General features: G+C 39.8%; 1 protein-coding gene across 2 annotated transcripts; it reads left to right on the top strand.

The window, feature by feature from the left end:
- Positions 1–344: 344 nt before the first annotated feature.
- Positions 345–26,890, top strand: RASGEF1A (RasGEF domain family member 1A). Of its 2 annotated transcripts, XM_074154533.1 has the most exons (13): positions 345–453; positions 3,063–3,242; positions 9,765–9,893; positions 15,062–15,199; positions 18,606–18,827; positions 19,119–19,193; positions 19,422–19,514; positions 21,264–21,366; positions 21,663–21,742; positions 22,386–22,577; positions 24,038–24,161; positions 24,381–24,453; positions 25,404–26,890. In XM_074154533.1, the coding sequence occupies exons 1-13, from the start codon at positions 427–429 to the stop codon at positions 25,426–25,428; spliced, it is 1,461 nt and encodes a 486-aa protein (XP_074010634.1). In that variant the 5' UTR covers positions 345–426; the 3' UTR covers positions 25,429–26,890. The 2 variants fall into 2 exon arrangements, with proteins under 2 accessions (XP_074010634.1, XP_074010635.1); XM_074154534.1 differs by lacking the exon at positions 345–453 and having other exon boundaries at positions 3,066–3,242; positions 15,068–15,199.

Raw genomic sequence — 26,890 nt, 5'->3', positions numbered from 1 at the left:
CGCCTAAGAACGGGGCTTTTTTCCAAAAAAAACCCAACCAACCACAAAAAAAAAAAAAAAAATCCAAAAAGATCAAATGAAAAAAAAAGAAGTACCTTCGGGACCAGCACCGGCGGTCAGGCCAACGCGAGCCCGACCCCCGCTGTCAGGGACGAGGCGACAACCCCCGCGGGGCACCGGCCCGGCCGCCCCCGCGGCGCGCGCCCCCTCCCCACAGGCGCGCGCCCCCCCACGCCCCCGCGCCGTTGGCTCGGCTCCGTTTGAACCCGCCACGCTCGCGCTCAGCCAACGGGCGCGCCGCACGGGGCCCTGACGTCACGGGCGGCGGGAGCGGGGCCGGGGCGGGCCGCGCCGCGGCGGGCGGCAGCTCCGCTGCCGGCGGGCAGAGCTGTCACAGCCGCGGGGCCGCCGGCGCTGCCCACGCGTATGTACACGTCGCCCAGGAAAATGAGGGTAAGCGCGTCGGGTCGGGCGCTGCCGTCGCGACCCTCACCCGACATGTGCGGACAGCGGGCGGGGGGGAGGTAGTGCGCGATGGGGCTGAGCCCCGGGGTGGCGGCTCGGTGGTACGGGGGTGGTGGCAAACCCCACCGCGGTCAAAGGGACGGCCGGTTTTGCCTCAGAATTTCCCCCGCAGTCGGGGGTGCTGCGGGCGGGGACTGCCCGGTGCCGGCTAACCGCCGCTGGCCGCAGGGCGGCAGGTGCTGACTGAGGCGCTCCCGGCCGTCGCCCGCCCCCGAGGAGCCGCGGGGCTTGTGTATCGGGGGGGAGTACCGCGAGTTTCCGAGAAACGCGTAGAGGAGAGGGGCGAGCGCGCTGTGGCGCTTGGCACAGGTATTAAGGGCCCTCCCGGGGGGGTGCCTGCCCCCCAACGCGGGATCGGGGCCCTCGGCCGTTCCGAGGAGGCTGGAGCCGGCACCGCTGGGAAGGGAGGGTGGGTGGGGGTGGCAGCGGCCAGTCCCCCCGGCAGGGCCTGGGCTCCTTGGCAATCCGGCGGGGGTCGTTAGAGGGTCTTTAAAAACAGAACTGATGCAACAATGAACGGCTTGAAGGAGTTTCAAATACTTGATGGCAAAAGCGGGATCCGTTTCTTCCTAAAGCGTCTTTTCAGTGGTGGTGAACTTCCCTCAAAACCCTGTGCAACTTCATGTTATTAGCCAGAAGCGCCCACCAGAGCCTGTCCAGCCTGAGAAGGAGCTTTCAGCTCTATTCCTGTGGACCTTAAAAGGGAAAAAAAAAAAAGCAACGACTGGCGAGTTACATAGTACGCATAGCAAAGCTGGCTGCTTCATCATATGCTCCAGTGATTTGTCAGGTTTTCGAGCACTGCAAAGCTTAGGCCTAACAGATAAATCTGTGAAATACCAAGTAACCTTAATGCCTGTTTGTGCAGAATAGCCATTTTTCATTTCTTTTGATAAGCCATTAAGTCCTGTGTTTTCTGTTTTATTTGACTGTATGTCCTGAACTTCTGCAACTGAGCTCCACTCAAAGTAGCCTCCCTAGTTGCTATTAAAACAGCTGCTATATTTTTAAATTGCAGGGAATTACACTTCCCTTATATCTGTATTATGTATGAATACATAAAGGTCTTCTGGTTAAAGGCACAAAACAGTTCTACTGATCAGCCTGATATACAAGTAAATCTATCACCTTGATGAATAACTAGTTAATACCTGTATTTTTTCCATATGAACACACCTAGCATTCATCTGAGCTTAAAAACAGACAAAACGTTTTGCATCCCCGGTTGTAAATATAAATGATCACTTTGAAGAGTTTGAGAGGAAGAATGTATTCTTTAATGCAAGACACAAAGTACATACGGTTTTGCTTTGCAATTTTTTCAAGTGCTACCTAAAAAAAAAAAAAAAATTACCCTCCCTCATACCATTTAAAGTTTTCAGTTCTTAAACTAGCTTTTGAAAAATTGCAAAGAGAGGACTTATGTCCTTATGACATTAGTGCAGTGAGAAACAGCTGTCAGTTTAAAGGTAATGGTAATGGCCTAATCCCTTTCATCTACCTAAGTGTTTTTCAGTGTGACATTATCATGTTTGTTTCATAGAGGGTGAGACAGCAGCTAAAGAGTTAACGCTGCCTGCTTTTCACTTGACCTTCTGAACAGTCTTAACTATTTCAGCAGCCAGGGGGAACTGTTTTGATACTGATGCTGAACAGTATTTTCAACCTTTACATACAGTAGCAGGATGTTTTGTTTAGCCTTTCACATATATTTAAGCAGTAGCCAGTTTAAAACAAACAAACAAACCCCCCCTACAGTTTACTCTCAGTTGGTAACTACGCCATACTGATACAGCTTGTGGCCAAGGGGAGGGAGGTGGAAACCCCAAACCTTCGTGTGGTTTTTGTGTTGCGACAGCAGGTTTGTTTCCTAAGCAAAAAATCTCCAAAGAGACTGTTATTAGAGTTGTATATAGCAGTACATGTCACAGAATTCAGTTCCACCCAGGTCGTGGTTTCATGTACCCAAAAAAATAGGCAATTTTGTTCAGACAGTATGTCCCCCACTGTTTCCAGTGAAACCTACTCGCAGAAGAAGATGCATTTCTGTTGAGATCTGGGTTACATCTAGCTACAGAAATGGGGAAGGATTTATCATCACAAGTCAAGTATTTTGGCTGAATATCTGAGAGTAAAAAGAGTGACATTAAGGCACAGTATTTTTTGTTTGCTCAGTAAGGCACTGCTTCAGTATCTTTGAAATTCAGAAAGCATTTTACATTTTCATCCCTGTATAGTTTTATGCATAAAGAGCCAGGGCAAAACTGGGGAGAAAGGAGAAATTAAGTACAGTGAAGAAAATTCTTACAGCTTCTGCATCTACAGCCTTAGTGATATAGTTTAAAGTGCATTTCAAACGCCAAAGCCAGCTTACAGATGTTCGAGTGCTTGGATTCAGAATTTAGCTCTAATGCCCAGGCTGCTTTCAGTCAAATATGTAATTGTGTTTAATGTATGCCTCTGTAAAACCCACACACAAGACATCCTGAAAGAAACCTTAACCCTCTCTCTCTTTTTTTTTTTTCCTGCTTCTGCAGGAAACTATGCCCCAGACGCCAATATTTTCCAGCATGCTTGGTTCCAGTTGTAGTGGACAAGTGCAGCCAGATATGGGAGAGAGATGTGTGGACCCTGTTTATCAGGATGGGAACCTTGTTTCTGGATCACTGGAGGCCTTGATAGAGCGCCTGGTACCCACCATGGACTATTATCCAGATGTAAGTAGGCACTGAGGTTTGGTTTTTTTTTTTTTTACTTTCCCATGGTTTTCCTGCATTAGTATCTGGATTGGTGCTTCTTCAAGAAATCTACCTCCGTCTGATTCAAGATTAAGATGTAGGCTAAAGATGCATTTATTTTACTTGTAATATTCATTCACTAAAGATATTGCTCAATGGGGATACTGTCCTTTCTGTTTTTAAATGAGAGCACTTGTTAGAAAGATAAAGCCGTGTTGAACCCAAATGGGTGCCTTAAGAACCAATTAAAAGCAGTATTAGCCACAGAATTTTCAATCCTTCTAAGCTGCTTTAGCTCTAATGCAGCCAAGATTAACTACTAACCAGCTCCTACCTAGGGCAGAAGACCTAAAACCAGCAGGAGACCTAAAACCAGCTCTAGTATTTTTTTTTCCTTAGTTTTGTATCAGTCTCCTAGTTAGGTCATTGGAAAAAAAGGCAAAAATAGATTTTAATTAAAATGCTCTCTTTCTCAAGACATTTTAACTGGCCAGCACTGTAATAATGTATGTTCCTGAGCTTGAAAACGATTGTGCAAGTGATTAAAACATCCTCGGTGCAGTCCCTTGAAGTAAATACTATTTATAACTCCAGGGCATGCAGTAAGATTCTGAACCTAGGATGTTATTAAGAGAACATTTTGTCACTTAAAATGACTCCTAGTACCCATTAATGAAAGATGTTATTTAAACAAATTGCCAAAGATCAGAGAGGCTATATAGCATGTATTCCATTTGAGCTCTGAAAACGCGGCAGCTGTGGCAGAAGCATCCCAGCTCTTTGTGGAGACTAACAAAGGGGTGGGAAATTGCAATTGCTAGTAACTTGTATGTTGAACTTAATGCTTACGGTAGTGGGCCATGCTATATCTTCTTGTGTGTTTCTCAGTCTAATTAATGTAGAACTTTTAACTATGGTTTCACATTAGTCATGATAAAGTCCTTCCAAGCACCCATCTTCACAATCACCATGCACAAAAAAGGGACTCCCTAGGTGAGAATTCAGTGGGTATAAGCAGCAGAATTGCCAGCAATCATAAGTAGAAGATTTGAAAAAAGCAAAACCAGAATGTTTTAATATTCCAGTTCAAAAGTACTCCTAAACCTTGCATTTTAATATGGCTAATGGACAATTTTACTACCTTTGAGAGATAATGACTTAGTACCAAGTCCTTTCCAAGACACAGAGGGATGACCATTGTTAGACATTAAATCTCTGCTCCCTGCCCCCAAATATATGTTCTAGCACATATGCATGCAGAAGAAAGCAGCAGGTAGAGCTGGTATGGTATACCAGTGGAATAGCTTTAGGCTGCTGTAGTTAAGCCTTCCAAGGAGTCAGTTCCTTGTCTTTTGTGCAGTACTACAATATAGTTAACTTGCTGCTTGGATTTCTGTGCTATAGCTAAGTTTTTTAAGTAACTGCTAATGCACATCCCTTATGGTAAATTGTAACATTAGATCTAGTTATAACCCAGGTACTCTGAAAATGGTTCCATAACGTGAACATTACTTAAGGGGTCTACAGCTTATTTTGGAAGGCTGCTGGTTTCCATGGTGCTATCCCGTACCCTGTGCAAGGCAACATTGCAAACCCAGCAGTCACAGACCCCACCCTGGGAGGCTGCAGTTTAAATAGACAGCAAGCTGACAGCTGATTCAACAGAAGCAATCAAGGGAACTCCGAGGAGAGAGACATGGAAAACAGCATTAAATCAAATTCAACTCCTCTACAGCAGGACACATTATTTCAGTTAAATCAGATCACCCAATTTAGCTGAAAGGATTAATTATAAAATTAGTAAATAAATAAGCTTTGAACAACATAAAGAAGGAGCTGTATTTGAGTCATCTTCAAATCCAAGTTTTCTATTTCAGTTCAGTTACATATTTATACTTAATTTCACGCTCATTTTTAGGCAAGTTGCCACAGAGGGTTAGAGTGATAGCCATTTACACTGATAGCCCATCAGAAGAGTAACCCATACTGTGTGTTGACGAGAAAGGTATAAACACCTCTCAGTCTCACGTCTCCGGCTACACATGCTAAGAAAGGCAGCGAGGCATCACCAGTTCATTCACACCGAGAGAAGCTATTGGTAATGTTAGCAGAGATTACCTTAGTTTCAGAGTGACATAGCTGTAACTTGCAGTACTCATCCACATTTCTGAATGAGTACATCTAAGCACAGTGCTTAGAAGGCATTCCTGCCTGTGTGGACATTAAGCTAAAGATCACAGTAACTCAGACAGAAAAAAAAAAAAAGGAGGGGGGGTGGTGGGGGAGAAAGCAAACACAGAGTATCTTTCTGTACTGGTTACAGAGGCCAAACAAAAATGTATTTGCCGTGTTGGCAGAACACGAGGCAGGCAAGGGAGGATGGGAAAGATAAGGGCCTACATTTGTGTATTGCTCTTTTGAGGCTTGTTTGTGTACAGGGACTTGTTCAGCACATAGAAAAATGTATACTCATGAGACAGAGGAGTTCGGGAGGTTAGGAATGGAATGTACCAGTCTGCAACCCTTGTGCCCAAGCAAGAAAATGTTTCAAGACAATATTTCACAAACAAGAAGTTCCAGAATGAGCAGTGAGTGCACAAAGAAAATATTTTTTCCTTCCCCCCCTCCTCGAGAAGACATCAGTGCATTCTTGGGTCAGAGAGTAACAATTCCTTCTTTAGTCTTGTGTGCTCACGCTCTGTCTTTTTTTTTTTTAAATATAATTCAGCTCATCTCTTAGCAACAAGTTTAGGCACTAAAGGAATCTGGCTTCTTATTCTATTGTAAAGCACAGGATCTTTTTGTGTCAGCTTACGTTGTTTGAAGCACAAAAAGAATTTTTAATTTTTTTTGCCTCTCCTCCCAAATACCTGCCACTTTTGTAGGATAAATGGAGCTTAACTTTCAAATCTCATAGCTTATGGGAGCATTTTTTAATCAGTCAGACCAGCTAGCTTCATAGCTAAATGTCATTCTCCAAACTATCTTTTTCATGATTAGGGGACTGCTTATGAAACAGTGTAGGTTTTTACACTCTTATAGCATTTAGCCTATATGGGTATAGTAATACAGGTGCAACAAATCACAGAAATCCTTGATCTAGATAAGGCATATGACATTAGTAGGAAATATTTCCTATCCAAAACAACTGTGTTCCTAACCCCCGAGACCTACCGCTAAACTGAAACATATGGCTTAGTTCAGCCTGAATTTTCTTTATTGGATAGGGAGTGGCAATTAGCAGAGGGGCAAGGAGATGGGATGCTGTCAGACCTATCATTTTTAATTTGGTTCTTAATTGCAATTACTCCTTGTCTATGCCAGCACAAGCAATAGAAGTATCAAAACCCTCCACAATTAGATGCCAGTATGCTGTAAACCAGCATATCTTGATTGACCATAATGGAACAATTTTGTTTTCTAAAGTACTGTACCTAGTTCCAGTTAAGTGACTTAAAAAATATTATATAAATAGCACAAATGGGTTCCAGAAGTAATAATAATTTGTTTCTAAAGCCTAATAGTCCAATGTTGTCTGTAAAAGCATTGCATGTGTCCAGTACAGATATGACTGATTACAGAGAGAGACATCAGCAAGCCTAAAATGGAAAGTATGCACTAGTATGGCCCCATATTTTCCTGCATCGTGCTAGTTTGGCATTTTTTTGAACATCATATAAAACATTATCAAAGAAACCAAATAAAAGCACAGGTCATCTGGGTCACACTTTTCTTGCAGTATAACAATAGGTCCACTCAGAGTATCATTTCCCTTTCTCAGAGTCGCTCTGGATAAACACTGTCCCACATCACACAAACTTCCACCAAGGAGACCAACACTAGAATTAGTACGAGAAGCAAAATTATATCTTTCCTTAAAAGAATGTGTTCCAGCTTATCAGAGCGAAGGTCACTGGCAGGACAGTGTGGTTTAAGCTGTGGTTCCCCACTACTTACACGTACAGGCATCTTTCAGACAGGCTTCTAAACTTCCAAAACAAGAATGTGGGGAAGGGATAAAAGCATCTAAGTCCATAAATTTTTTTTATTCCCCATCTCTCTCAAATGCAAAATAGGGCAGAAGTGAGGGCTGCTTCATGTATCCAGAACAAAAATTTTCACACAACCCAGTGACGGCTGACACACCCAACAGCTAAATTCCTTTCCCAGATAATCCAGACTCACAGTTTTAAGTTCAGGGACAACACTGATAGAAACCAACAGAGAAGCTGGCTACAAAAAAATAACAGAGAGCAGCCAGGCATGGTTTCAAACACAAAGAAAAATAACTCCAGCCGCAACCGCCCCCCAAAAGTCTCACAGCCTTTCTCATGCTTTCATTCTGAATGGGAATTGTATCACTTTAGGGCTTGTTTTCACATACCTAGGAATAAAAGATCTGATATGCTGCCCCATAACACAACCAAGTCCCCTTTTGTGAATCAGGTTAGCTCTTCAGCCTAATTTTAGTGCCCATAACATACCACATACAGTACTATAGATTTTCATAGAGCTGCTCCAAAGCTGACACAATGTCATCAACTGTTTCCAGTTGCAGGCGTAAAAGCTACATTGAATTTCTTTTTAAAATTAATAACTTCATATTTTTTGTCATTGTAAATGTAAATATAAACTCTGAAATTCTAGAGAGAGACATAAACAACATACCAAACAGAAGCCCAGTTTCTTAAGTTTTCCCAACTACATTTGTGTTGGGTGTTTGTAACCATGCCATCAAGAAGGGAGGTTATGCTGTCAGTGTCCTGTCACTGCCCTGGCCACCTGCTTGAAGTCACCAAGAGCCCTACTGTTAGGTTGCCCCAGCTTTCCATCTTCTATAGGCACCAGTGGAAACACTAATCAAGTACCTGACCCAAACTGTCCATCCAGTTAACCCATCTCCTCCTCTCTTCCTCTATCCATAAACAATAGACAAGTCAAAGACTATGGATTAACTCCAGTTTTGATGGTACAAAATTAATGCTATTCCTAATTTAAAACATGAAGGCTGGTGCTAATAAGATCTTCAGATCAAAATTAGCTTTTTAAATCCCTCTGCTGTACCACACTCCACTCTGTTCTTTCATTAGCTTCCTCCACAAACTCAGGACAGAGCTGGATGTTTAACGGATACTTGCTTAATCTATTAAACTGTTCACTCACTCCCAGAACACTGTGACTTTTAGTTAATTTTATTTATTCTGTTAAAAAAAAACCCCAAACATTCCTTTTTCCCCTTCTGCTATTTGGAGGGTTGTAGTGCTAAATTTGTATCACAGGACACACTGAGTACTAAAGGAGTGGAAACATTTTTCATTTATAGCACATTTTATTGTGATTAGAGAGATAAACCCCATAACCTTTTTGGAGTCCTAAAGATACCATTATTGTTTAACTACAAGTGTGTTTTAGAGACTGCAAGCAGCAGAATTCAGTAGCTAATAACAGAGATACCATATTTTAGACAACTGGTCTTGAAGTTTTAGATGTCTCAATTTACTTGCCCAGTCCAAGGTGGTATCTGGGCACATTGACTATTTATGTGCACACCTGGCTGTGGCCTATCAAATTACATTTCTAAAAACATGGTACAAAGCAACAGTACACACTGCAAACATAACAAAGGTTAATTGAAATCCATGATCAGCGAGATCCCCGAAAATTTCCTGACTCCAAATTTTGTCAAAAGCCTAAAGGAAAAACAGAAGTGCTTATGAGATGCTCTGTCATTACTGAGGTGATTACATTTGAATACAGAAGCCAAGTTTCAAACACTGAAGGAAGACTAGGGCATGAAAGCATTCTCATTTCAACTAAACTGTCCAGAGTGTGACTGATTACAATGCATTACAGCTTCTAAAATACCGATGGAGAAGCTATTTCTAATGAGAAATAATAGTTGGCATTTTTTAGCAGAGTTCTTACTCAACAGACTCTGAAACAGGCCTCAAATAAGTAAAGTCAAGCTTAAGACTAAATTATTGTCATATGGCCACAATCTAAGCTAAAGCTTGTGTCAGTGATTATGGGAAAAAGGAATGAAAAAACCCACACATGAAGAAATTACGGCTGTGGTTTGGAATACACATGAAGCAGTTTTCTGCAGCTCAGTGAAAAACAATCACTCTTAAAGAAACAAAGCAGCAGAAATAGTGGTGTTCAAGAAGAATAACACCCTACGTTGGACATACTTCATTTGTCTTTTTGGTGAGTGATGACTAGTTAGGCATATTAAGTTTGACGTTTTAAAGGGAAATAATTTGGGAATCTGAAAACACCACAGTTAACAGCCTTGAAGCCTACAGCATTTCCTTTTAACAGAGCTAGAAAAAGACCACCGTATCTCTGGAGAAAGGAAAAATTATACAAAGTTTAAATTAAGGAAAGTTACATTTGTGGTTTATGGAATAGTTTTTCCTAGGAAGACAATTCTTTTTGCTAAAGTTATTCAACTTGTTGTTCTTGTTTTTTTCTTTTCCCCCCCCCTCTCTGCTTCCACAGAGGACTTACATCTTCACTTTCCTATTGAGCTCGCGAGTCTTCATTCACCCACATGAGCTCCTGGCTAAAGTGGGGCAGATCTGCATTAAACAGAAGCAGCAGCTAGAAACGGGGACTGAGGCAGAAAAGGTAAATGAACCATTATGTCCTTCAGTTAGCTGTGCAACTGTCATTTATTTCCCACTCTCATTGTAAAGCTAATTAGATTGATACAGAATAAATTGAAATTTTAATTGCTGTGTATTACTGGATGCGCTTTTACTTGGGTCTTTTTCCTTGAAGCACTGTTGGTTCTTTGCTAGCCACAAACAAGGGTTATGTACTACTTTTCGAGTCAGATAGAGTGGCTAGAAATATAACTTTGCTCATAAGCTGCAGGCCAGTGCTGTACACTGGAGCAATGTGAATCTGCCATGAACCCTGCCCAGCAAGTTGCTTTGCCCTTTTGGGCTTTCACCAAGCTAGGTCCTTCTTAAATCCGATTCCCCTTTCTCCAGTCACCATCACTATCCTATGAAAGTCAAGGTTATTGATGGGGTATTTTAAGTTGGTAAATCAGAAAGTTAACCCTCACAAAAATTAAGGGAAGCACTACTTAAAATGGTAGCCCGTGCTGACACATGTGACTATGCAGTTTTAAACCAAACTGGGTCGGTTTATGATACACACTTAAATCTAAGTCCTGCCATTATGGAAAGTGTGTATTGAAGGGCTTTTGACTGAAATTGAAGTACCAGAATAGTCCAAGCTGGGATGCAAATAAGAGCAACAGAAACAAGGATGAAAATAGCAAGTATTTAAAGACCTGAATTGTTCAAATCCTGGGCATGTTTTGGATCCATTCCTCTATGGTGAGAAATTACATGCTCACATTCCTAATCTTCAGCATGTTGATAGCCCGATTTTGTTTTCTGCTTGGTGTATCAGGACTCTACGAGTAGGGAGCGCAAAAGGTAACCTCGTGGTTTGGCAATACAGAGTTTTTGACAGCAATACTGACCTTAGGGCTTCTTTCTCCCTTATTCCTGGCATCCTGGTCTTATATTATGTCATAAAATTACTCCACGGGAAAAATTAACCATTTGGTGCAAAATTACTTTCATCCAGGTCAGTCCCCTGATCTACTTGCCAAATGGCTATGTAACTTGTCATGTAGGGGGAATTCAAGGGGTTGGGGACAGAAGGTGCAAGAACCACTGCATCCAGCTTTGTATACAGAGGCGATAACTGCTCCCATCGCTGCTGCCAAACTAGTTCGTGACTGAGCAACCTCAGACTGATGCTCTGTACATCGTAGTGGTTCCTCAGCAACTAAACAACAGAGGTAGGAAGTTGTAAGATATGCTGGGACCACCTGAAACACGCAATGAGTGAAGCTGATCTGTAGACATATGAAGACTGCTGTCAGTAGCTAGTGTCAAAAAACATATGTGAAATACTTGGATTTAAAAATAATGAGATAAAAGATGAAACTTTTGTGAATAATGATATACTTAGATTTTAAAATGAAACCGGTATCTGAGGACTTAATCCCCTGGCTGTTTAAAGCTAAGATATTAATTGTAAAGTAGTATTATTCTAGCTTTTCAGCAGATGTGTTCAAAAATCATGGCTTCCACATTGAAATGCAATAGAATTACATCCTAACAACAGGATGTAAAATAGAGCAGCTCATATTCCAAACACCCACACTCTTGCACCTTCTGCTGACATTTGGAAATGGGCCTACAGGAAAACCAACAAACAGCAGGGTGACAATAAAACATGAGTGTTTGGGAGGGTGCTTTTATTTATATGCTTTGCTGGTTGCTTTTCCTACTATGCCCTTGATCCCTTCCTACCCCCTTAATATAAACTGTAACTTTTTCCTGCCCACTAAACACAAAATTCTTGGAAACCACCACATAAACTTCTGACATCCCTCTCAAATGACTACTTCACTGTCATCTACTGCAAGCACCTGTATGTTTTACAGAATAGTTTGGCCACTGGCATTTGCTAGTGTTTTTCTATCTGGCAACAAATAAATGCTTAATTGACATTTAGCATAGAAATTCTGGACTCAAGACACTCTACATATTCACAATCGTAACCCATTAAGGTATGATCAGCGACCAGCACCTTCTAATTAAGCGGCTCCATAGCAGGAAATAGCTTGCAAAAGTAGTTAAAGCAGCTCTGATCATTTCTGATAGAGTTTACTTGTGCAAATCTCTCAAGATGAGAAGCTGGCTGACTTGTCATCTGGATAGCGTGTGAGCTGAAGAAGTGGCAAAGAGCCAAGTTTTGAGGTTATGCACCGCAATAATTATCATTCCTTTGTTTTTGACATTACTGGCTAGCCAAAGAGTCCTATAGAAAACAACCCAGAGAAAAGTGGATTAAAAAGAAAAACACTCTGGGATGTCTTGGAGCCTGCTTAGAGTCCTTTTGGCCACTCATAAAAAGGAAGGGTTTCACGCTTTAAGACATCAATTGTAATATACAAGTCAGTAGCTGATCTTGACCATAAAGGATAAAATTTAACTCTCCATAAGTGCATTAGAGATTGGAAAGACCCAAACAAGATTGTCACAGAAACAAGACACTTGTATAGTAGCATTCAGTGGAAAAAACTGTTGTTAAACCTGTAGTGCATATCTGCGGCTTGAGGGTATTTTTAAAATCAAAAGTTAAAGTAGTAAGAAATAGAAAGTAAGTAAGTTTCTATTAAGCTTGTCTTGCCTGTCTCAGAGTACCTAAGTTTCTTCAAAAATTATGATTTCCTTCAGGTTTTGTCAACAGTAATTTCTCCTTTTTAAAACCAAAAAGCAAAACAATACTCATAACCGGGCCATTGTCATTAAACCTTCCTTTCCTACAAGCAAAGTACTGCTATTGCCCTCCTTTCTAATTGGCAGTTGTTTCTCAGTCCTGTCTTATCCTATGCAGAACAGTACTTAAATTAATAGAAGTATTTTTCTTCTCAAAGAAATATTTATGGGAGAAGTATTCCCATAGACTCCAGAGAACTCTGTGTCAGGCCTCACAAGGGGAGGCTCACATCTGGAGTAGGACTACAGAGAAAGTAGGTTGGCTGGTTAACTGCAACCATGACAAACAGGAAAAAATGCATGCTGCTACCCACATATGTGTGATTTCTATCTAGGTTATCACAAATGATGTGCATCAAGCCTGTCACGCTGCTTTGGATTTCATCAGAGCGCACATGAAACAAGAATCTCAAGTTTTGCTGTACTGATGGTTTTTAGTGTTGCTTTCAGAAAGCATACTTTATTTTCATGAGCATTAAAAGCATCTGATAAAACATTAAACTTCTTTGCACCTCAAGAGTAATTACATGAAGAGTAATATGGTTTACAGTTTGTCTCGCAACAGATGCCCCTACCTTTCCATCATGAAGGACGCAAAGCCTGGCAACTGATAAGCAGATACATGAGATGGGAAGTCAGTGTTCATATGGAGATGTTTGCCATGGCCTAAGGAAGGACTTTGGAACCTCCCATCCCTCCTTTTTCAGTTTCAGAAGTTAAAAAGAATGGATAGTCAGGATAATTAATACCAAAACACAGTTCTGTAGCAGCTTTTGGTTAACAGGGGTGGAGCAGGCACATACCTGTTAACTGTAAATGAACGGAAGCACACTGGCTAGCTGATTAATTCTCTATCACCACCCACGATTATTCTTTTAATTACGTCAGGCTCCATGCATTTCCTAGCAAAGAAGTATAAATTGTCTTTTCCCCAAGGCAGACGACAATGGGAGTTTGGAGGACAGACAGCTATAATCTGGAACTGTCCCACACTGTTTAGAAATACCTTGAAGCTGGGCTCCACAGGAGTGGCATTGGCAGAGTTTGCTTTGCAGGAATGCCTACTGCTGGCAAAGAGAATGGCGATGTTTTCTTTCTGCCTTCACTATCCAACTATTCTGTGCTTCTCTTACTAGCAGGATTAATTAAATGCTACCAATAAAAAACAGCTAGGAAGAGCGTGCTAGCAGAGTGCAGTCTGCCGCCCTGAAAAAAAGCAAGAAAATTCCCTTCAGACTTACAAGGAGCAGTGGCTCATTTTCAGATTGAGGATTCAAGGTTTCGTTTAACTTAGTTTTTATTAATCATTACTAATATTCCCAGTGACTATGTACCAGTGAGATGTAAAAACAATCAAAAAATAGCTTAGTTTGGTTGACTTTTGGTTTTGATTAAATAAACTAGGACATACTATGATCAGATGATGTTTTGGCAGGAGTTCCTACCAGTTCTTGGAAGACATTCTCTGTTTGTCTTAAAAGAAAATACACTGATTTCCTGTAGTGACACCCACATGTTAAGTCACCTTCTGTAACCCTTAGGAGGCTGATGGAGAGTGCAATGAGGAAAGCGCACTGTGCGTGGGGAGATGGAACCACTGTGTAGTGGGACGTCTGTAGCTTACAAGCTGGGAGGTTAACACACATGAGAACTTTCTCTTTTTCCTCAGTGCCTCACCAGTTGGGTGGGAGGATAAATACAACCTGAGTTAAGTTTTGATTTTTTTGCTCATAGCACTCACACTCCCAATTTTACAAGAGTGCTCCCTTGGATTTACCGATGCTGCTCTATGTTGCTATGATAGTGGAGCAATTGGCATCCAATTCAGGTCTATCTGACGAAAAGCCTTAGACGATTCACGGGTAACAGAAAAACTTAGAAAATAGCTCTCCCTCCTCTTTCTGTGGTTGATAGCTTTTTGAGTAAGAGCCAATTCTTTTTATTTTCAAAGTCCATTTTGATTTAGATGTCGTGGAGAGAACGCACACATCTTTCCTGTCATTCATTTATTTCAATATACAGCTCAATCTGGAGTGTCTGATAAATTCTATAGAACAAAAATGTCTTTGTTAATGTTTCTCATGAAAGATGCTTGGTAGAGTGCTGTGGTTTGTGTGTATTTTAATTCAAACGCGAAGGTACTGCTGCCTCGGATGGCATAAATCAGCTTAAGTCCCATTAACTTCAATCAAATAAGTCAGTTAAACTGTTCTGTCATCTTCCTGGCTTTATACAACTAACCTTGAAAACATCTTCAAAGGGTTTGGTAAGAGACATTACCGAGCTATCATGGAAGGAGGCTAAATTATACTATTTAGAAATCTGGCTTACAGTTAAATATGCTCTTTTTTTTATCCCCCTCGCCTACTACTAACGCCAAGTATTTTCAAGAGTGTCTCTAGTTTTATGTGAGCCTTTATCAGGTAGTTTACTCTGCAGTGAGAAAGGTCTATGGTCAGTAATCAACTCTTTGTTTCTTTCTAGGCAAAGCTAAAATCCTTTGCTGCCAAAATCATTCAGCTCCTGAAGGAGTGGACTGAAACTTTCCCCTATGATTTCCAAGATGAAAAATCCATGAAAGAGTTGAAGGAGATTGCTCACAGGATCACACAATGTGATGAGGTAGGGGCTGGGGGAGAAAAACCATTAAGTGGTAAACCAATATTTGTCAACCTTTATATATAGTTTATCATATTATATACAATCCCTTGCTCCTGCATGCAGTATTTTCTAAATGGACTAAGCTGTCAGTAACTGCAGGATATGGGCTGAGCGATGAACTTCACGGTCCATTAGCAGAAACTGTCTATGTATAATCACCATGTGTAAGAGGAACAGACAAAACAGTCAAAATGATATGAAAAGTGGATGTGGTACAGAAGGAGAAAGGAAAGAACGGTGTCTATAATGGCACAATATAGTTAACTTTCACAATGAATGATGTACTATCCTTTGTACTTTGTTACTACTCTCTACGTCTAAGTCCCACAAGACACATCAACTAGTTGTAGCAATTGTACTCTTGCTCAAGGTGAAGATGCTTATTATTTAATAGTTTATTCCTAGCAATAATCAGCAACCGTTTTGTTGCTATGTTTCAAGTGACGTGCACAGTATTTCCACTGAGGAAGTCTATTTGAGCTCTGCTAGCTAGTCAATCACCAGTCACAACAGCTCTGAGTTGCTAGCCTGTGAAGGCGGCTTGACCTCACAAAAGACTTTTCTAAAATAAAAAGATAAAGCAAATTCAAATAAAACAAGGGCTGTTAGTTTTCTGGTTTTTTGTTTCGTTGGGGTTTTTTCCAACACTCAAAGCCTACACTTTCTTCTTCTTGAGATCAAATCACTCTTAACTACCAACAGACAGAAGAATATGATCAAGCACTGCAAGGGAATTAATTGTCAAGTGTTTGTGTGAACATGAACGCTTAGTTCTATAGAAGTAGAAGCCTCTCCTTGTTTTTAAACCTACAATTTCAAGATATATTTGAGAACAATTAGCAGGAAACGGGAAGACAATTGTATTACGTGGTTTTGTTGATTCAAGTACAGAGAAAATGAAGAACAACAGGTTTGACAGTACTGCATGAATCAGTGATAGGACACAATACAATTAGGTGTTACCAAGTTGTCAAAAGGAAGTATGTCAGTTTTGTTGCATCAGCAAAGCTGTTTACCTGGACGCTACTATGAAAATGTCACTGCTGTAGTAGGAGGGGAAAAGGAAATAGGATTATAATATGCCTTTTATTCCCTTTGTAGACAAGGGTGAAGAGGTGTATGTTGGCAGAGATACTATTGGGAAAGGGGACTTGGCAGAGGTTTTATTTAGCGTCTATATCTTAGTATTTAATTTGTCTATTACTTTGAACTAGAAAGAAGTTGTGGGCTTTCGTTCTCTTTCCTTCCCTCCCACTCTGTTATGTATGAATAAATTGTCATTTGAGAAAAACACGTCTTCACAGGGTGTCTCAGTGCTGTGGTGTCTGAGGCATCTGATGACATTCATTAATTACAGCGTCACCATATTTATCCCCTTAACAAGGCTACAAGTCAAGTTTGATCAGTGAAGAGCTATGCCACATCTGACCCCTAGGAAACATAATTTGACACTGACAAAAAGCAGCTCTTGCTCTCAGTATTTGTTACTCGCAAGAAATTACCCATACTGTGCTTCAGCAAGGGATTATGGTAATGGTTGGGGGGGTTGTTTTGTATTTTAAAGCTTTTCCGAATCCCCTTAGGGCACTATTCTCCATACATAGGATAGAAAGTAAACTGAGAACTCGCACAAAGCAGTCAGGTGCTTGTCCTGTGCTATCAGACAGCATACCAAATAGCTATTGCTATAGGATTGCACCCCAAATGAAATAGACATCCCTGTTTGAACTCAAAACAGGGACAAATTATTCTATACTGACTGACTTATTTTCCAAAATTGTAAGAAAATTTAGGGTGACAAGTAATGAAAGGAAACTGCTAAACCTAAGGGCATTTGTCTAATTATTAAGATGCTAATAAATTCACAGTAGCTTAAGTAAGCCATAGTTTTTCACATCACTGCAATTTCTTTGTTCACTTTCACATAATATCTACGATACTCTCACCTGCCTTCAAGTTTGATTCTTAGTGATCCATATCTAGAAGGTCTCCCTCCTCCCAGACACATGGGTAAGTCAGGCATAGCAGCTGAAGTCAAATGATTTACAACAGAAAGCTCAGCATACCAGAGAGCAGAATTAGCAATTTATTTCAGTCCCCACCACGCTCCCTTGGCATTTCTGAACACTTGTAGCACAATATCCGAAATGGCTCCAGCCAGCTGCTGTTCAGTGGTAATCCAGTTGCCTCATCAAGATGAGCTACGCTGCCTTCAGCTTTTCATTTGATTTCACTTGGGAGTCAGATTATTGCCTTGTAAAGCAACATTCTGACACTATTATTGCTTAATTATAGCATGCAATATACAAGTATTTGGTAGTCATCGTACCTCACATCTGCTACATAATTTCAGTCATCACTGCACATTAGTGGCTTCTTTGAATGATCACAGATTCATTGCAGATCTTTCTAGTGCAGCCAGTTGACTGGCAGAAACCAACACAGCAGGTTGTAAACTAATGGTTAACCTTGCGGCTAACTTCAAGAGAAATAATTTGCATGAAAGCACCAGAACAATTGTGTGGGGAAGAGGAGGACTGTCTTTGGTAGAAGTAGTTTTTCCAGCAGCAGGAAGAACAGGGTTAGAGAACCTGGGTCATTTAAAGCAGTAACAGGAGAGATGGAGGAATAGGAGAGCGATCAAGTTAGTTCTTTGGGGTTGACCTAATTGTTTGTGTCCTGTAGACATTCTCTATCAAAGAACTTGGCTTCCCTTAATTGTCAAAACACTAAGCAAATTATATTTCTGTTGCTTTACCAGTATGTATCCTTATAGATCCCATGTCTAAAATCTGCACCTGATGAACAGAAAGGGATTTTAGTTGTCTAAGAATATGATGTGTATTGTGCTCTTACCTAAATCTTTGGATAATATAGTTGTTCAAAGCCAAGCCAGTGTATTTTAGGGGTATATTCTTGGACATAATGCAAATTCCCTGGATTCTGCCTGGGCTAGATAGACTTGATCATCAGTAAGTCTAATCAGAATGAGAAAGAGCTTTTTGGCACTTGGCACCCTCAGGATCCAGGAAGCCTTGTGCAAGCAACTCAGCCACCTTTCACTATGCCCACTTTTAAGCTGTTTACCCTGATGCCTTTGAAATGGAGTGCTAGCCCAAAACTGCTGCAAGGAGCAAACCAGCCAAGCAAGTGAAATAGAGTTCGGAAGGTGGGCAGGTATAAAGATGCCATTATGAAGTTGTGTGGGCAGTTAGGACAAGTTCGTTTGTCACAGGATGATCAGCTCAGATAAGATGAAAGAAAATGGATAATAGGCATTTATTTTTCTCAGTCAGAAATTCTTTGGCGATCTGTGTCTGCAAGAGCTAAAGGTTTTTAGCAGTCATTGCTTCTGCCTTTTGCTTAGGAAAATGGAACAGTGAAAAAGATCATTAGCCAGATGACACAGAATCTCCTGATGGCCCTCTCCGCACGGAGCCAGTACCAGGAAATCAGAGAGAAATTCCGGCAACCAGTTACCGACAAAGGCACCATCCTCAAAACCAAGCCACAGTCAACTCAAAAGGACATCCTGAGTGTGTGCTGTGACCCTCTGATCTTGGCACAGCAGCTGACCTATATCGAACTGGTGAGACACTGATTTGTGTGAATTATTTCATTCTCCATTTACTAAATATTAATATACTTATCAATATGAATTTTGCTATGGCTTCACTGAAAGCCTCTAAAGTTTAAATCAAAAAATACCAAGTAATGAACAAGACCAATTAGGTACACCATTAAAGACACCTTACGCATCTACATTCTAGGAAGATGGAAGTTACCAAAATGTGCTCCTAAGTCTGGCTTTATTGATGCATTTTTCATTGAACTCCCTGTTTATCTGTACAGTGACAATCTTTCATCTTTCCAAACACAGGAAAGGGTGAGCAACATTTACCCAGAGGACCTGATGCAGATTGTCAGCCACATGGACTCCCTGGATAATCACAAGGTACAACAAGGGGTATGGAGGGAAAAAGAAACAAAGGATAACCAGGGTTAAGAACCGCCGTGATTTGAGTATACCCTGTGCAAGAAAGGCTGACATTTTCTAACCTTCTTTAAGCTCGTGCCTTAAGAAATATCCACAAGATTTTATCAAGACATGAAAAGGAACTTCGGTATGTTGGCTTTATCATGATATAGGATAGGATTAACAATGTGGCCTGTTCTCTTACAGTGCCGAGGCGATGTGACCAAAACCTATAATTTGGAGGCCTATGACAATTGGTTCAATTGTCTCAGCATGCTGGTGGCTACAGAGATTTGTCGGGTAGGTATTTGTAGAAAACAAGATAGCAAAATGGTCCTGACCTTAAGGACAAAAGGCAGGCAGTGGTCTAAACTGGTCTTAAAACAGAGATTTAAACATTACCAGTGCAATTAAAGATAATAGCATTACTCAAGCATTATTTGCATGCTTATGTGATTAAGAGTTCACGGCTACGTTTGGCTTTGTGTATATTGTTTAGTTTTGTGTAGCTTCCATAGCAGCGTTAGTCATGCAGTGAAATGGAACTTGTGGAGAGTTTAAGTTAGGAGCTCTTTTGGATTTATTTTTTTTTATTTTTGAATACATCCATAAATTCTCAAAGATACTCATCTTTAAACACAGATATACCAGTAAATAGCTATCCTTCCACTGCATTTAGATATCATTAGCACGTCGTATTCATCTTTGTTGTAGAAAAATCATGAATAAACTTCCTTCAGAAAGGTTAAAAATGAAAAAAAAAAAAAAAAAAAGAGGGAGAACAGCCTTATTAAAAGTTACAGTAACTTCTGTCATATAATAAGCAAAGAAATGGAAGGTATACTGCCCCAGAAACTTTTTTTTTTTTGGCCTGTGTATTCTCTTTTTAGATTCCTATTAATATGCACGAATTCTAGCAAATGGAAAATTTTCTCTCTATGCTTGCACGGTCAGTAGCTCTTCTGTGGAAATCCAGATGCCTGCTGCAGTTTCACGGAGTCATTTATATGGATCCTAATCTCTTAAGATTTCCTGCTCTCACAGAAACTTATTACGAAAACACACCAAGGCATCTTCCAGAGCTGGCTGGTGCGGCCAACACGTTTAGTAAACCAGTCAAACAGAATGTTTTAGCATACCAAGGGCTAAGCCAAGCCATTGACTACTGAACCATTTTCTTTTGATATAACACAGAAACTGAAATATGTAGGTAAAAGAGTTTTTATAAAAAAGAAAAAGGGAATTCCCTTGTGAAGTAGTCCCACAATCACCAGTCAGGAGACATTTTTGTATAAGCCAGACCAAACTTCTAGGTCTAAATAAAGGAAAGATTTTGATCGATGAATGTAATCTAGGCAATAACGATAGCTTTTTTTAAAGAAAAAAAAAAAAGGAGAGAAAGATTGATGGCTTTTGGAAACAACGTTTGGAGACAGTGCTGTATATTAATTTTGCTTTGTCATTTATAAAAGAATCTGCAATGCAGATGTTCAGCATCACTTGCTAGATCCTTTAGATGTTTGCATTACTGGGAATTTGTATATTTGATCATCATCACTACCTGCTCTCAAGAGGTCATTTGAAAGCATACACAGAAAAATGAGAGAAATAGAATAATTGCCATGTCCTGTTCTCACATTTGGGTTACATGCCCCTGGTCTTCAGTTTTTCCGCTGCTTTCCCCCCCTTCTTCTGAGGTTTAGATTTTTTTGCATACATTCATGTTATCTCCCTTTTCCAGTAACAGGAAATTGCTGAAAGTGTCCAGCTTGTTTATACAGAATTCCCTAAAACTTTGAACTTTTTATATAAACAAAAACTTATACTCCCTTGTAACTGGACAAATAATGGATAGTAGCCCCAAATACTTCTGCTATTTTATTAAAAAATAATCTTAACAAAATACCCTCAAGCCTATATCATTATAAGGTTTAGCTGGATAAAGTCTTGAAATGCCTATTCAATCAACTTGTTACAGTGCTTTTCACTGAACATCCCATCCAAAATTCAGGCCGTCCCCTCCCTCTTAACAGATGTTGTTTCTTACAGATTGTAAAGAAAAAGCAGCGTACAAGAATGGTGGAATTTTTCATTGATGTGGCAAGAGAATGTTTCAATATTGGAAACTTCAACTCAATGATGGCTATTATCTGTGAGTATCCTTAACACAGATGACAAAAGGCACTGCATTTTACAACCGACCAGCCAAGACTACGCTCGTACTTGCCCTAAATTGGCTGACCACATCAGCACGCACGCTTCTACAGGGGCAGTACATACCAGTAACGGATTACTGTGTGGGTGGGCAAGTGTCAGCTACAACTTCTGTTTGTCAAGTTGAACTGCCTCCCAAAACGTGCGGTGCTAATACATAAACACAGATTTATGTTAGCCTTGCGTTTTTTCAACTCAGTCATTTCTTTCTTTGTCTCCCTTCTCTCTACTCAGCTGGGATGAACTTGAGTCCTGTGGCACGGCTAAAGAAAACTTGGTCCAAGGTCAAAACAGCCAAATTTGATGTTTTAGAGGTATGTATAAAGCTTAAACTTTATAGTGAAATCCACCAAATAGTTTCATCCAGACCTCTGCTGTGGAATTACTAAGTGATCACAAAGGCACCTCTGTCAGTGGTCACCTGCAAGTAAACATTTGGGAGAGCATTTCCTGAATTTCAAACTCCCTGACTGCAAAGAGACTGCAAGTTTTCTTTAGGTTATTTCTTCCTAGCATATGTTTTTCAATTTTTCATCAAGGTAGTTTTCACTCAAGTGCATGTCATTTTGCTACCCTTAAAGCTAATTAGAGTGCTCCATCTAGTGGAGATCTGAATGAAAACAAAACCTAATTGAAGTTATCATGGGACAGATTGGTGACAGCAAGTTAGAATATTTTTTTTTTCCAGTAGTCATTTATCATTTCCTTTCAGTCTTCTATTAACCATTGAAGCAAAGCATAAATGTAAAGCCAGTACAGAACCCTCCTTTCAAACAAGATAGAAATTAGAAAAACCTGAATCCAGACTTGATCATTATAAGGTACTTTATCTTGAAAGTTTAAAAAGGGGCCCAACAAATTCGTAAAGAATGAACTCACTGATGGTTAGAGCAAAGCTTTTTATATTTAGGAGACATGCGTTACTTGACTGCCTTTTTCCCTCTCCCTTAAAAACAGCATCACATGGATCCATCCAGCAACTTTTGTAATTACCGCACAGCCCTGCAAGGAGCAGCACAGCGATCTCAGACTGCCAACAGCAATCGAGAGAAAATAGTCATCCCAGTTTTCAACCTGTTTATTAAAGATATCTACTTTCTGCACAAAATACATACGAACCGCTTGCCCAATGGGCAGATAAACTTCAAGGTAGGAGTTGCTTTTATAGAAGCTTGTAATGCTAAACATGGTACATCACAAACATTTGCCAGTTTTGAACTTCTAGCTCATTATATTAGCAATTCCTTCAGCATTTCTGTGATCTAGACATTAAGCAATATCATTATCTAGGGGAAATGATTTCACAAAATTCTGTGAAAGCTAGCGCTTGCAGTTGCCGTGTTTATATTACATGTCCAGCAGGCCCACAATTGCATATACAGAAGAGAGTCCATAAAACTGTTGGAATGCAATTGCCTTCAGTTAAAAGATTAGTTTTAAAGTGTAATGACATAGAGATTATTTTTTTGTTAGTTTTACATTAAATGGGACAGATGCACTACAAAATATAAAATTCACATAATAATTGGAGTAGCATTAATTTGTTACCAAAACCGATGCATGAAAACATTGAGAAGAAAATAAGAATTTCAGAAGCCAAACCCCCACAGCATTAAAAATTATACTTAGGCAATATAGAAATAGTCTAATATTAGCTAATTGGAAAGGGGAATCTCTTCAAGGAACCTTGTACTCATGCAACATTTACAATAAAGGAAAGAACTTGAAATCAAGAAGTGTAAGAATTTTAGTGTACCATGTATGATGGCAGACAAAAATTTGCCACTCCTCAGCCCTGCACCTGCCTTATATTCAAAAGGGATTGGAGGAAGTGGAAGACAGTAAAGAATAGAAAGTAAGATTTTCTGTGGCAGCAAGCTGTTGTATATGATCAAATTGTAACAGGTAACTTCACCCTAAATCATCAGCATTAGCTGATTTAGCGTCATCAGTGTAGCTAGCTGTAAATGCTACACACAACCAGCAAGCGCTATTGAGCTGATCTTCAAGGGAGCTTCTACAGGTTCTGGATTCTCTCTCCCTGACTAATAAACATACATGTCCAAAAGACCACAGCCTGTCAAAAGTGCTTTTGAAGTTTTTGGCCATTATTAGGGCTGAGTAGGGGGAGGGGAGCACACAGAATATACAAGACAAACCCTAAGTAATTATGCATTTCTTAAAACCCTAGGAAGGGTTCACATTTCATTTCAGTTGAAGGTTGGAATTGTAAAAAGTATATTAAGTAAATAAAACTCATTTACTGACCAGTTTCACTCACAGGCTAATTTGGAGATAAGACAGAAAACAGGCCAATAGCACTTTATTGTATATGAGTAAAGGTTGATGATGAAAAGAACTGAATGCAAGAGATGAGCAGCAGGGATACGCTATTCAAAACTTGAGAGGCTAACAACAGATGAAGAACTGAAGCAAGAAGGGGAGATAGAGGGAGCAATAGGAAAGGATAACAAGAAAGAAGACTGAATAAAATATAATAGAAGAAGCATGAATAAAAGACTGAGAGGCTCTGAAATTGAAAGAAAAAATTAGTATTTGAAAAAAACCAAATATTATTTTAATAATACCCTTTTAATTACATCATGCAGAAATTCTGGGAAATTTCAAGACAGATTCATGATTTCCTGACATGGAAGCAGGTTGAGTGCCCTTTTGAAAAAGACAAGAAGATCCAGAGCTATCTACTCACAGCACCCATTTATAGCGAAGAAGGTAAAATCCTTTACTGAACCTTATAGCAAGTCTTCCTACTTGTTGAAATGCAGACAAAAAAATAAATGTGCAAAAAATATTTGATAAGTATATACTGTCACTTCTGATCAGAATAAACTTAATTATGAGGCCTGCGAAGTTAAACCTGCTCCATTGTAACTCTTAAATTTTTTATGTTAAATACCCCATGTGTCTGATTGTTCTTATTTTATTTACTAGCTCTGTTCATTGCATCCTTTGAAAGCGAAGGTCCAGAAAACCATATGGAAAAAGACAGCTGGAAAACACTCAGGTATGAAGCTTCCTCAGAACATGAGTCTTTTTGCACACATACACAGGCACGTGATCATCAGCTTCTCCCTCCTGTTTGCATACCCAGCTTAAGACCATTTTGGCCCAAATATGAATTCATTTTTTTTTTCTTCAAAGTTCAAATCTGAAAAATATTCAGTAAGGCTTGGACTTTGACACAGCTTTCCCAGCCAGATCAGTTCAGGCTGCAAGATCACTGCTGGGACTAGGAAGGAGAACATACTTTGTTTAGGCTATCAAATACAGTAAAAGAATTTACATTTGGCAGTTTTCAGGGCAACAAATATATAAAGATACTAAGTGCTATAATTTATCATACCTACACACTTATAAAACTTCATCCTTTTATAAGATTTGCATGAATACTCTTAATTTTCAGCCTATTCTTAAGGGAGGAAGTCTTGATTCCTCCTCCCTCTTTGAGAGGGGAAAGCACCTCATCTGTGCACACGATGTTAATTTAGATTTCTTCTAATAGTGAGGCCAAGGCAGAAAGAGAGGTTTAGACTTTGTAAATCATGTTAAACATTTGACATATCTGTACCCGATAAAGAATGAAGAAGTCCGTATGTCCTGAGCTGCAGTTGAGCTACGTAACTGTATTCTCCTAGACGAGACACTGTTCCCAGTGATCCCAGTATTTCTTAGGAAGGCCACATAAGCTTTACACTTATGACATCCATGCAATGTACCTTGTATTAAATCTGATGCAGTTCAGAAAGCAATCGTTTAGGATGACAGAGGAGCATATGTTATTTGCCTGACCGCACCTTAAGGGCCTGAAGTAATGTTAAGAAGGTTAAATTTTCATTTAATTTAAAGTCAGCATCTTTATTGGAATTCATGGATGAATTACAGTTTATAACAGTTGAATAATCTATCCCTTGAAGAAAGGCTTCCAGCTATTTATTTATTTATTTTTACTTCTAGGACAACTCTGCTTAATAGAGCCTGAGATTTTTGGATCTGATTCGCAGACTTTGAAGCACATCGAATGACCGTGTTTTTACAACCTGAAAGACTTGGACTGAGCTAAGACAGACCTCACTGGCTGAGGTCTCTTTTGTATATACAGTAACTTTTATGAGATGTGGTAAATATTTCACATGTCAACCTTAAGGCACTTAAGTGAAGGGTTTTGGTTTTTTATTTTAAATATAAGGGCAGGGCCCTGTTCTCAGAGATGAAACGTATCATGGGAGTTGGTATCCCTGGGGAGATCTTACTCTATCAGCATCCAAATTTTTATTTTTTATTACTTCCACCAAAATAAATAAAAATTAAAACACACATCCCAACTAAAGCCAGTGTTCAGGTTAAATACTCCATTGGACCGGTATCCTACAGAACACTCAACATGTCTCTAGCTTTGAAGTGAAGGGTCTCCTTCAAATCAATGATACCATTCACACGTGTTAGTGTTTGTAGAGTCAAGGCCTTAGACATCTGCAGCAAGCGTGTTCCTCTCCTACATCAAAAAATAGTGCCTTACAAGGTACTGATATCGTTTAGTGTACCTTCTATTACGCTGGACTGGAAGTAAAGAAAATAAAAATATGGATGTCTCGAAACCAGCTACAATGTACTTTTTAAATAAAATGGAGAATATGGCACACGAAGTAGAGTATACCTGCCTGTAACATTGATGGTGCAGCAAACTTATTTTTGTTACATGATTTAAAGAGATAAGATGGGGTAACTGCTGGGGGATGTGCGTTTGTGTGTGAGGATGTGTGCGTGCATGTGTGAAGATGCACACATGTCTAAGTTTTATTACTTCTGGAAACTATCCTTTAAATTCTGGCTGTCAGAATAGTTCGTGTTTTCTTTTTTAGAAATCAGGGATTATTTTTTTTTTGTTGTTGTTTTGTTTAAGAGAAGGATGTCTAACCTAGATTATCTCTGCAAAACAGGCTCAATATGTTTTTTGAAAACAGTTTTCGGAACATAAAAATCATATGTGAGCTAGGGAGGGGGAAGTAAACTCTGATGTCCAATTTGAAGTTAAGGCTAACATTTCCAAAGAAGCTTAAGAAGAGTTCATCACCACTGAATAGGGCATTTAATTGCTTTGTTTCCTTTGAAAATGCTAGTCTGCACTTACAGGCAATTAAAGCAAAGACCAACTTATATCATAAGCTTTTCCTAGTGTTTTGCAAGCCATGATTAACTGTCTGAGCCAGACCCATGGAAATCTAAGGGAAAACATAAGAAATTGGTCAAACTTTTGAACCCAGGTCAGTACCAAAATTACCCACTGATGCTTACCATTTCTAATTCTGCTTTTTAGCCTTGAGTTTACACCTAATTTGGCTAGCCAAATGAGCACCTGAGGAACTTACATTGAGATTCAAGGTATTTATTTCCAGGAAAAAATACACAGTTCAGGACTTAATTCAGAGATCAGGTGAGAAATT

This window comes from Numenius arquata, chromosome 10 (assembly GCF_964106895.1).
Source record: "Numenius arquata chromosome 10, bNumArq3.hap1.1, whole genome shotgun sequence".
NCBI classification, from domain to species: domain Eukaryota; kingdom Metazoa; phylum Chordata; class Aves; order Charadriiformes; family Scolopacidae; genus Numenius; species Numenius arquata.
Note: the sequence above shows the minus strand (reverse complement) of the source record. Positions and strands in the feature narration are given on the sequence as shown.

Coding starts and splice junctions, on each gene's coding strand:
- RASGEF1A (XM_074154533.1), top strand. CDS start 427: ATGTACACGTCGCCCAGGAAAATGAGG. Junction 454..3,062: donor CGTCGCCCAGGAAAATGAGG/GTAAGCGCGTCG, acceptor CTGCTTCTGCAG/GAAACTATGCCCCAGACGCC. Junction 9,894..15,061: donor CGGGGACTGAGGCAGAAAAG/GTAAATGAACCA, acceptor GTTTCTTTCTAG/GCAAAGCTAAAATCCTTTGC.